Raw genomic sequence first — 12,460 nt, forward strand, 5'->3', positions numbered from 1 at the left:
TGTACAGCGCATCCCCCCCATGCACACATGTAGAGCGCATCCCCCATGCACACGTGTACAGAGCATCCCCCCATGCACACGTGTACAGCGCATCTCCCCATGCACACATGTAGAGCGCATCCCCATGCACATGTGTAGAGCGCATCCCCTGCACATGTGTACAGCGCATTCCCCTGCACACGTGTAGAGCGCATCCTCCTGCACACGTGTAGAGCACATCCCCCATGCACACGTGTACAGCGCATCCCCCCCATGCACACATGTAGAGCGCATCCCCCATGCACACGTGTACAGAGCATTCCCCCATGCACACGTGTACAGCGCATCCCCCCATGCACACATGTAGAGCGCATCCCCCATGCACACGTGTAGAGCGCATCCCCTGCACATGTGTAGAGCGCATTCCCCTGCACACATGTAGAGCACATCCTCCTGCACACATGTAGAGCACATCCCCCATGCACACGTGTAGAGCGCATCCTCCTGCACACATGTACAGTGTATCCTCCATGCACACATGTAGAGCGCATCCCCCATGCACACGTGTAGAGCGCATCCCCTGCACACGTGTAGAGCGCATCCCCCTGCACACGTGTAGAGCGCATTCCCCTGCACACGTGGAGAGCGCATCCTCCTGCACACATGTACCGTGTATCCCCCATGCACACATGTAGAGTGCATCCCCCATGCACACGTGTAGAGCGCATCCCCTGCACACGTGTAGAGCGCATCCCCCTGCACACGTGTAGAGCGCATCCCCCTGCACACGTGTAGAGCGCATTCCCCTGCACACGTGTAGAGCGCATCCCCTGCACACGTGTAGAGCGCATCCCCCTGCACACGTGTAGAGCGCATCCCCCCTGCACACGTGTAGAGCGCATCCCCCTGCACACATGTAGAGCGCATCCCCTGCACACGTGTAGAGCGCATCCCCCTGCACACGTGTAGAGCGCATCCCCCCTGCACACGTGTAGAGCGCATCCCCCTGCACACATGTAGAGCGCATCCCCTGCACATGTGTAGAGCACCCCCCCCCTGCACACGTGTAAAGCGCATCCCCTGCACATGTGTAGAGCGCATCCCCCTGCACACGTGTAGAGCGCACCCGCTGCACATGTGTAGAGCGCATCCCCTGCACACGTGTAGAGCGCATCCCCCTGCACACGTGTAGAGCGCATCCCCTGCACATGTGTAGAGCGCATCCCCCTGCACACGTGTAGAACGCATCCCCCTGCACATATGTAGAGCGCATCCCCCTGCACACGTGTAGAGCGCATCCCCCTGCACACGTGTGCAGCGCATCTCCCATGCACGTAAGTAGAGCGCATCCCCCTACACACGTGTGCAGCGCATCTTCCATGCACACAAGTAGAGCGCATCCCCCTGCACACGTGTAGAGCGCATCCCCCTGCACACGTGTGCAGCGCATCTCCCATGCACACAAGTAGAGCGCATCCCCCTGCACACGTGTGCAGCGCCTCTCCCATGCACACAAGTAGAGCGCATCCCCCTGCACATGTGTGCAGCGCATCTCCCCTGCACACGTGTAGAGCGCATCCCCCTGCACACGTGTGCAGCGCATCTCCCCTGCACATGTGTAGAGCGCATCCCCCTGCACACACGAACAGCAGCATTTTCAATGGTTCAGTGATAGTCCTCTTCTGAGGGTCTGAAGGAGCAGCTTCAAAGTTGGAATATTGGACAGAGTCTGGCACCACCACTGCGTTCAGACATTGATCTTTCTACATGTCAGGCGTATAGTTGCAGTCCAATTACATAGAAGCATGGGCGTAGCTAGGGTTCTCTTCCAGAGGGTCGCTGCAGAATCAATGGGGCGAATGGCCTTTTTCTGCACTGTAGGAATTCAATGATTTTCTGAATTAGAGATGGGCAATAGACGCCAATATTATGGGCTGGATTCTCCGGTCCCCCAGCCGCGTGTCTCTCGGTGGCACGCCTTTGCTGACGGCACGATTCTCTACCCCCATCCACTTGTCAATGGGATTTCCCAATGAAGCCCCCCCCCCCATGTCACCAGGAAACCTGCGCTGCCAGCGGGAATAGGGAATCCCAACGGCCGGAGAATTCTGGCCGATATTTATAAATGACATGTAACTTAGGTTTTACCACTACATTATTTTTTCTAAAAATAAATTCAGAGTACCCAATTCTTTTTTTTCCAATTTCGGGGCAATTTAGCGTGGCCAATTCACCTCACCTGCACATCTTTGGGTTGTGGGGGTGAAACCCACACAGACACGGGGAGAATGTGCAAACTCCACACGGACAGTGACCCAGAGCCGGGATCGAACCTGGGACCTCGGCACCGTGAGGCTGCAGTGCTAACCACTGCGCCTCCGTGCTGCTCTTCGACCACATTATTTTAATGGCAGTGGTAACCATAATAGTTGTTTTTTTCAATCACTGATTGGATGATCTACACCAGCTAAGAGCTTTTAAGACACTGACCCTTTAACAGAATGCATTAATGTTAACTCAACATTATTCATGAGTGTTTTTAACCAAGCAGTGTCTCGATCGAAGGGCTACTTTCAAAACATCACACCACAGTTGATGGGACATTAATCTGGGCCTGTCAACTCTTGGTTTCAATTCTAACACTGTGGCCCGTTGTACCATGGGAGGTCAGGCACATCTCCACTGGCGAACTGCTGGAACACCTCGAATCCACATAGCACCTACAACAAAGTAAAATGCGCCACAATGCTTCAACAAAGCTGGTCGCTGGGCCAAACAGGGAGGTACAAGGAGAGGTAGCGAGGTGGGGATCTTTAAGGAGGATATCCCAGGGTGTAGGGCAACTGAAGGTACTGCACCAACTGTGAAGCAATGGAAATGGGATTACACAGGCAGCCAGAATTGTAGGAATGCATTGATCTCTGGGGTAGTCTGGTACTAATTCTAGGAACTCGTGTGTTTTCTGTTGAAAACAATACCTGTTGCAGGCGCCAAGTTCTTCAGTAAAACCGCACAATCTTTTGGTTTCGATGCAGCTCACTCTCGAGAAAAAGCAGACCACCCCCCACCCCCCCATTGCCAATCCATTAATAGAAGGTGCCCACCTTCACGTTGCCTTATCACGTCAGAGAATCTCAAACCAGCTCCACACAATGAAGTGCCAGAACTGTCATGTGGGCATCATACAAGTCAGCAGCCTCCCACAGCCAGCGGAGAACTCTCAATGGAAGGAGGATCATTCATGGAATGAGGCATCACAGGAGGAGGCTATTCGGCCCATCGTGTCGCCGATCGATCTCTGAGAAAGAGCGACCAATCCGCCCCACGCCCGCCGTTCTTTCCCCTACAGCCCTACAATATTTGACGTTTTAAGTAGCTGTCCACTTTCCCCTTTGAAAGCTACTGTTGAACCTGCTCCCAGCATCCTTGTACAGAATGCATTCCAGATCGGAGATAGCAAGCTCTTCGAGAGAGTGCGCAAGAGATTGACCAGAATGACTCCAGACAGGGGGGAACATCAGTTGATGTGGAGAAAGGCGGAAGAAACTGGGATTGTTCTCCTTGGAGCAGGGAAGGTTAAGTTTGATCAAGGTCTTCCGAATTCTGAAGGCTTTTGATCGAGAGTCGACAAGGTGAAACATAGTCAGGAACCAAAGATGACCGATTAAAGGTGGTTGAGAAAAGAGCCATAGGGGAAAATATCTTTGGCACAGCTAGGGCAGAGAAGGTTAAAGGGAGATTTGAACGAGGGGTGGCGGGGGGGGGAAGGATTTGATAGAGTAAATAAGGATAAACTATTCCTCATGTCAGAAGTTAACATTCAGAGGGCACAGATTTAAGGTGATCCTTTACAGTGCAGAAGGCAAACATTCGGCCTATCGAGTCTGAAACTCCCTCCCCTGCCTCATCCCTGTAACCTTGCACATTCTCTCTTTTCAGCTAGCAATCCAGTTCCCTTTTGAATGCCTCGATCGAACCAGCCTCAACTACCCTCGGGAAGTTCCATACAGACTCCAACTGCCCTCTGGATTAAAATGTTTTTCCTCAATCACTTTGTCTCCTTTTACCCATCATTTGAATATGCACCCTCTCGTTCTGGATGCTCTCTTGAGAGGGAACAATTTCTGACTGTTAACCCTGTCCACTCCCCTCAGAATCTTGAGCACCTCAAACAAATCTCCTCTCAGCCGTCTTCTCCCCAAAGAAAACAGTCCCAACCTCTCCAATCTATCCTCACAGTGACAATTCTTTACAATAATAATAATAATCTTTAGTGTCACAAGTAGGCTTACACTAACACTGCAATGAAGTTACTGTGAAAAGCCCCTAGTCGCCACATTCCGGCGCCTGTTCGGGTCACAGAGGGAGAATTCAGAATGTCCAATTCACCTAACAGCACGTCTTTCGGGACTTGTGGGAGGAAACCGGAGCACCCGGAGGAAACCCACGCAGACACGGGGAGAACGTGCAGACTCCGCACAGACAGTGACCCAAGCCGGGAATCGAACCTGGGACCCCTGCGCTGTGAAGCAACAGTGCTAACCAATGTGTACCGTGGTAGTGGGATGAATTGGATAACTCATTCAAAGGGCTGCCAGAATGGCCTTGTGTGCTGCAGCATTCCAAGGTTCTATAGCAATTGGCTGAGCAAAATATTTGGCCGTGTCAGCTTCAAAGATTAATAGCTGGAGCTTTGTGGAACAGAACTCTCTTAACATACACCCACGTGGATAGAGGATTCAGTCTCATACAAAGAGCAGCACCTCCAATCATTCATTAGTATTGCAGGAAAACTCAGCTCACAAATTTATACCCCGGGGCGCCGTTAGATATGGGCATCAAGGCTTTACATGATTGGATGTAACGGACTGTTTTGGCAAGCTCCTCTTAAATATAAAGAACATACCACATGGGTTCAGAATTCGGGAATGACTGGGAAAGGTGCAGCATGGTGCACCAGCTCAGGCCAGTTGGCAACGTTCGGGGTCTCAGGAGGGTTCAAACAGCACTGATGATTGGAACAAGGAGGAGGCCATTCAGCTCATCGAATCTGTTCCGCCAATTCAGTTTGATTAGGCCCTTCGGTATTTTGACTCCTTAAACTTGGCTCCCGAACCCTTAACCCCCTTTGCCTCATGAACAATACCAGTTTGGGTATTTTCAATGGCGTCCCCAACCTCAATATCTTGTCGAGGGCGAGATTTCCATTCTGCTTTGTGTGAAGAAGTGTGTTCTGATTACAGAACACCAAGTGTAACTTCTGGCTTTAAAGTTGCTCCTCTGGGTAAAAGCAAGAGATGAAGTGTGGCTGTTAACTCTCAATCCTCTTTTCAGCAGATATGAATCTCATTTCCTTTCTAAAGATGGCAGTTGGCACCAATTCAGTGACCTGTCACTGGGGAGTCTCCTCCACATAATTTATTATCTGTGGGAGAAAAATCATTTACTGGCAGCAGGAGTTGGTAAAGGCAATGGACAAGGCCCGAGGGTGGGTTAGGGGTGAGTGGGGGCACGTCCCCTTCACTTTGTGACCTCCGGACCCCTTGGGCCCTGTGTGCATGTTTCCATTTACAGGCCTGTCCAAACGCGAGACGTTGCTGAGCTGGGCTCCTCCCTCCTCATGTTTTCTTTCGCTGGAGCTTACGGGGCACGAAAAGAAAGTGAAGGCCGCTGTTATAATGAATCGCTTCTCCACCGCCTCCTTCAGCCCCACGACCCTCCAAGACCTCGGTGTGTTCCTCCAGTTCTGGCCTCTCGCACATTCCCAATTCCACCATTGGCGGCTCCGGGTTCCATTGTTCTCTGGAATTCCCGCCATGCACCTGTCCCAGCCTCACCTCAGACATCCCTTAAAACCTAAGCTTTTGGTCAAATCCTCGCGTGACTCGATACTGCTCCTGTGAAGCACCCTGGGGTGTTTTACTTGCTCAACGGCACCTTACAAATGCAGGTTGTTAGTGTTGAAATCCCTCTGCTCTCAAACAAACATCAACCACCTGGTCCCCAAACACAAGCAGGCTCTCTCTCCCCAAATGTCGTTCACCAACCCTCTCCCCAACTTATTAACGTGTAGGACAAAACCAAAACCATTCACTACCCACCATTCCCCCAACCTCCTCCCCCAACCAAACTCCCCCAGCCCCCCCACCATTCCCCCTGTCCCCCCCAACCCTCTCCCCCCCACTCCCCCAACCCCCCCACCACTCCTCCTGTCCCCCCAACTCTCCCCCCACTCCTCCTGTCCCCCCAACCCTCCCACACCACTACCCCAACCCCCCCCCCCCACCACTCCCCCTGCCCCCCCAACCCCCCCACCACTCCCCCTGCCCCCCAACTCTCTCCCACCACTCCCCCTGCCCCCCAACTCTCTCCCACCACTCCCCCTGTCCCCCCAACCCTCCCCCACTCCTCCTGTTCCCCCAACCCTCACCCACCATTCCCCCTGTCCCCCCAACCCTCCCCCACTCCACCTGGCCCCCCAACCCTCCCACCATTCCCCCTGCCCCCCCCACCACTCCCCCTGCCCCCCAACCCCCCCCCCCACTCCTCCTGTCCCCCCACTCCTCCTGTCCCCCCAACCCTCCCCCACTCCTCCTGTCCCCCCAACCCTCCCCCACCACTACCCCTGCCCCCACAACCCCCCCCCACCACTCCCCCTGCCCCCCAACTCTCTCCCACCACTCCCCCGTCCCCCCAACCATCTCCCCCCCCCACTCCCCCAACCCTCCCCCACTCCTCCTGGCCCCCGTAACCCTCCCTACCATTCCCCCTGCCCCCCCAACACCCCCCCCACCACTCCCCCTGCCCCCCAACCCCCCCCCCACCACTCCCCCTGTCCCCCCAACCCTCCCCCAGCATTCCCCCTGTCCCCCCAACCCTCCCCCACTCCTCCTGCCCCCCCCACCACCCCCTGTCCCCCCAACCCTCTCCACCATTCCCCCTGTCCCCCCAACACTCCCCCACTCCTCCTGGCCCCCCAATCCTCCCCACCACTCTCCCTGCCCCCCCAACCTCGCCACCCCACCACTCCCCCTGTCCCCCCAACCTTCCCCCCACTCCTCCTGTCTCCCCAACCCTCCCCCACCATTCCCCAGTCCCCCCAACCCTCCCCCACTCCTCCTGGCCCCCAACCCTCCCCACCATTCCCCCTGCCCCCCCAACCCACCCCCCACCACTCCACCTGCCGCCCCAACCCCCCCACCACTCCCCCTGCCCCCCAACCCCCCCACCACTCACCCTGCCCCCCACCACTCCCCCTGTCCCCCCAACCCTCCCCCACCATTCCCCCTGTCCCCCCAACCCTCCCACTCCTCCTGTCCCCCCAACCCTCCCCACCATTCCCCCTGTCCCCCCAACCCTCCCCCACCACTCCCCCTGCCCCCCAACCCTCCCCCACCACTCCTCCTGCCCCCCAACTCTCCCGCACCACTCCCCCTGTCCCCCCAACCCTCCCCCACCATTCCCCCGTCCCCCCAACCCTCCCACTCCTCCTGTCCCCCCAACCCTCCCACCATTCCCCCTGTCCCCCCAACCCTCCCCCACCACTCCCCCTGCCCCCCAACCCTCCCCCACCACTCCCCCTGCCCCCCAAACCCTCCCCCACCACTCCCCCTGCCCCCACAACCCTGCCCCCCACGACGTCCCCTGCCCCCAACCCTCCCCCACCATCCCCCCGTCCCCCACCACTCTCCCTGCCCCCCCAACCCTGCCCCCCACCACTCTCCCTGCCTCCCCAACCCTCCTCCCTCACCATTCGCCCTGCCCTCCCCAACCCTCCCCCACCACACCCTGCCCCCTTCCCCCCACCACTCCCCTGCCCCCAACCACTCCCCCTGCCCCCCACCACTCCCCCTGCCCCAAACCCTCCCCCCCACCACTCCCCCTGCCCCCCCAACCCTCCCCCCACCACTCCGCCTGCCCCCCCAACTCCCCCTGCCCCCCCAACCACCCCAACTCCCCTTGCCCCCCCAACTCCCCCTGCCCCCCAACCCTCCCCCTCACCACTCCCCCTGCCCCCCCAACCCTCCCCCTCACCACTCCCCCTGACCCCCACCACTCCCCCTGCCCCCCAACCCTCCCCCTCACCACTCCCCCTACACACCCAACGCTCCTCCCTCACCACTCCCCCTGCACCCCCAACCCTCCTCCCTCGCCACTCCCCCTGCCCCCAACCCTCCCCCCTCACCACTCCCCCTGCCCCCCAACCTTCCTCCCTCACCACTCCCCCTGCCCCCCCAACCCTCCTCCCTCACCACTCCCCCTGCCCCCCAACCCTCCTCCCTCACCACTCCCCCTGCCCCCCAACCCTCCCCCTCACCACTCCCCATGCCCCCCCAACCCTCCTCCCTCACCACTCCCCCTGCCCCCCAACCCTCCTCCCTCACCACTCCCCCTGCCCCCCCAACCCTCCTCCCTCACCACTCCCCCTGCCCCCCCAACCCTCCCCCTCACCACTCCCCCTGCCCCCCAACCCTCCCCCTCACCACTCCCCCTGCCCCCCCAACCCTCCTCCCTCACCACTCCCCCTGCCCCCCAACCCTCCCCCTCACCACTCCCCCTGCCCCCCCAACCCTCCCCCTCACCACTCCCCCTGCCCCCCAACCCTCCCCCTCACCACTCCCCCTGCCCCCCCAACCCTCCCCCTCACCACTCCCCCTGCCCCCCCAACCCTCCCCCTCACCACTCCCCCTGCCCCCCAACCCTCCTCCCTCACCACTCCCCCTGCCCCCCCAACCCTCCCCCTCACCACTCCCCCTGCCCCCCAACCCTCCCCCTCACCACCCCCCCTGCCCCCCCAACCCTCCCCCTCACCACTCCCCCTGCCCCCCCAACCCTCCCCCTCACCACTCCCCCTGCCCCCCAACCCTCCCCCTCACCACTCCCCCTGCCCCCCCCAACCCTCCTCCCTCACCACTCCCCCTGCCCCCCCAACCCTCCCCCTCACCACTCCCCCTGCACCCCCAACCCTCCCCCTCACCACTCCCCCTGCCCCCCCAACCCTCCTCCCTCACCACTCCCCCTGCCCCCCAACCTTCCTCCCTCACCACTCCCCCTGCCCCCCAACCCTCCCTCACCACTCCCCCTGCCCCCCAACCCTCCCCCTCACCACTCCCCCTGCCCCCCCAACCCTCCTCCCTCACCACTCCCCCTGCCCCCCAACCCTCCTCCCTCACCACTCCCCCTGCCCCCCCAACCCTCCTCCCTCACCACTCCCCCTGCCCCCCCAACCCTCCCCCTCACCACTCCCCCTGCCCCCCAACCCTCCCCCTCACCACTCCCCCTGCCCCCCCAACCCTCCTCCCTCACCACTCCCCCTGCCCCCCCAACCCTCCCCCTCACCACTCCCCCTGCCCCCCCAACCCTCCCCCTCACCACTCCCCCTGCCCCCCCAACCCTCCTCCCTCACCACTCCTCCTGCCCCCCCAACCCTCCTCCTCACCACTCCCCCTGTCCCCCCAACCCTCCTCCCTCGCCACTCCCCCTGCCCCCCAACCCTCCTCCCTCACCACTCCCCCTGCCCCCCAACCCTCCTCCCTCACCACTCCCCCTGCCCCCAACCCTCCCCCTCACCACTCCCCCTGCCCCCCCAACCCTCCTCCCTCACCACTCCCCCTGCCCCCCCAACCCTCCCCCTCACCACTCCCCCTGCCCCCCCAACCCTCCTCCCTCACCACTCCCCCTGCCCCCCCAACCCTCCTCCCTCACCACTCCCCCTGCCCCCCAACCCTCCTCCCTCGCCACTCCTCGGATGTGCGTATTTTAAATAGACCCGTGAAAACTCAGGGCCACATCAACAGAGTAAATGTGAAGAAATTGTCAAATTAAACAATTTAACAAATTGAATGGGGTATTTCCCTAAAAGGAGCACAGCAAACAAAACACAGATCAAAAAGGAAATTTACTGAACCTTAAATTAAAACGTGGTTCTGGGGAAGGGTGGGATCCACTAATGCACCCCGGCCCCAACTCCCAAAATGTGGTGAGGCAAGTGGTTGGAAATGGTCATTTAATCTCTTGTCGTCCAGCCGACCATAGAAACAGTGGAGGCCATTCAGTCCCTCTCTAAATCTGTTTCGCCATTTGATTAGATCATGGTCTGATACGGTGTAAAACCATTTTGAGCGGCACGGTGGCACAGTGGTTAGCACTGCTGCTTTACAGCGCTGAGGATCCAGGTTCGATCCCGGCTCTGGGTCACTGTCCGTGTGGAGTTTGCACATTCTCCCCGTGTTTGCGTGGGTTTCACCCTCACAAACCAAAGATGTGCAGGGTAGGTGGATTGGCCGCGCTAAATTGCCCCTTCATTGGAAAAAAAGAATTGGGTACTCTAAATTTATATTAAAAAAGGTATAAATCCCCCCCCCCCCCTCCACTTGTTTATATGTCCCTAACATCTTCCACTGTGCAATGGGCCAGTGCAGTGGTTAGCACTGCTGCCTCACAGCACCAGGGACTAGGTTCGATTCCGGCCTCGGGTGTCTGTGTGGAGTTTGCACGTTCTCCCCGTGCCTGCGTGGGTTTCCTCCCACAGTCCAAAGATGTGCAGGTTAGATGGATTGGCCGTGATTTATGCACAGGGTTACGGGGATAGGGCGGAGGAGTGGTCCTGGATAGAATGCTCTTTCAGAGGGTGAGCACAGAGTTACTGGGCCAAAGAGCCTCCTTCTGCACTGTGGGGATTCGATGACACATTGTACTAAGGGGTGGGGGGGAACTGAATGGAACAAAATAGGAACAGTGACTCTGGAAAAGGGGAACTGCGTCTTAAATGAATCGTGTGGCTAATCTTCACGCCATCAAAAACAGACGTCTCTCAGTAGCTCACTGTATCCACTGAATCATCGAAAAGTTTCACTTCACATTGATGTCACGTCGTGCTCCCCCCAAAGAAAATCTATTTTAACCCATGGACTCCCATTCAGGCTCTCAAACTGCTAAATGGAAAATGTTAAGAGTCTGGACTACCTAGAGGTGACTTGCTCTCCCCCCACCCCCCCACCCCCACCCACCCTCCCCCAATGAAATAATACTTCGAATGACAGGGAAATCTTGTTCTCAAAACCCTAAATGGCCCCAACTTCAGATAAAACAAATTGAAAACCGATACATTCCCAAATCAAAATTGCTCCACCCGTGTATCCTTGTTTGGCAGTTCCACCTATTGTGTGTCAGCCTGAACAAGGGGATGTGTGTCACACGCCTGGTGTTCTTCACAAAGCAGTGAAATGAAATGAAAATCGCTTATTGTCACGAGTAGACTTCAAATGAAGTTACTGTGAAAAGCCCCTAGTCGCCACATTCCGGCGCCTGTTCGGGGAGGCTGGTACGGGCTGAGCCCCCTTCTCCAGTCAGCAGCCTTTTCTCCAATCACTCCAAAAAAGTGATCGGTTTGAAGTGATGTAAATGGTTCTGGTCATCAGCAACAACTACAACAAAATAAATAAGCATTTGGAGAGGAAATAGGGATCCAAAACAGGCGGGTTCAATTAGAAGATGTTCCTGGTGTCCTGCAATAAGAGCAATATTTACACATCGAGACACCGTAACTACCTGCTATTTGACTACAAAAGGCTTCCCTTTTGACCAGAAGCTTCCTTGCCTGCAATAGGAGCCTCTATTTACACATCGAGACACCTCAAGTCCCGTTATTTGACTACAAAAGGCTTCACTTTTGACCAGAAGCTCCCTTGCATGTGGAGACTGTCAGAATAATCTCAGTTCCTCAGCAACATTTGAGGTATCCTTCTGGCGGAGGCTGTGTGTTGTGGGGTTGCATTGCTCTGGTTACCTACCTGCTTGTGACTGCGAGGTAAGGTGCCCCCCGAGTAGGCGAGGGTCTTGTAAAGTTCGGAGTTCCTGGCAGTGTCCGTTTTGTAAATTTCGCTGCTGTCCGCCCCGGGGTCCGCGCTACCGTAATCTTCCTTGCGGCTTAACTTTTTCACTCTTCGTAAAGTCATTTCCCCCCCTTATACAGTTCTCATCCTACTGTGTTCCTGTGAGCGGATGGAGTTGAAATGACGGCGAGAGCCTGATCTCCGGAGGACCAAAGTGGGAGAGTTGCACTCACAAAAGCATTTAAGTCTAGACGGATGTTGCAGTTCCACCCCCCCGCACGTTGTCGAGGTGTGGTTAAAGTTCCACTTCCCTCCACATTGAGAAGAAACAAACAACGAAAAACGTTGAACTATTTATTTTATTATCCCCCCCTTCCCCAACAGAAAATAAACCTTGCCCCCATATCCGTCCTATTGCCCTGAATACCCAGTGCATTTACACAGGACTACCTTTTTGTGGGTTCGCTGAAAAGGGCGGCACTGTAGCACAGTGGTTAGCACTGCTGCCTAACAGCGCCAGGGACCCGGGTTCAATTCCAGCCTTGGGTGACTGTGCGGAGTCTGCACGTTCTCTCCGTGTGTGCGTGGGTTTCCTCCGGGTGCTCCGGTTTCTTCCCACAGTCCAAAGATGAGCAGGTGAGGCACGA

General features: G+C 57.3%; 1 protein-coding gene across 1 annotated transcript in view; it reads right to left on the bottom strand.

Moving 5' to 3' along the window:
- Positions 1-12,014, bottom strand: part of tamalin (trafficking regulator and scaffold protein tamalin) — a 54,567-nt gene extending 42,553 nt beyond the window's left edge. The window contains exon 1 of the mRNA XM_072493705.1: positions 11,772-12,014. Within this exon, the coding sequence (XP_072349806.1) occupies positions 11,772-11,936 (165 nt within the window). The 5' untranslated portion in view covers positions 11,937-12,014. The remainder of the gene's footprint in view (positions 1-11,771) is intronic.
- Between the last annotated feature and the right edge of the window lie 446 nt (positions 12,015-12,460).

This window comes from Scyliorhinus torazame, chromosome X, assembly GCF_047496885.1.
Source record: "Scyliorhinus torazame isolate Kashiwa2021f chromosome X, sScyTor2.1, whole genome shotgun sequence".
NCBI lineage: Eukaryota > Metazoa > Chordata > Chondrichthyes > Carcharhiniformes > Scyliorhinidae > Scyliorhinus > Scyliorhinus torazame.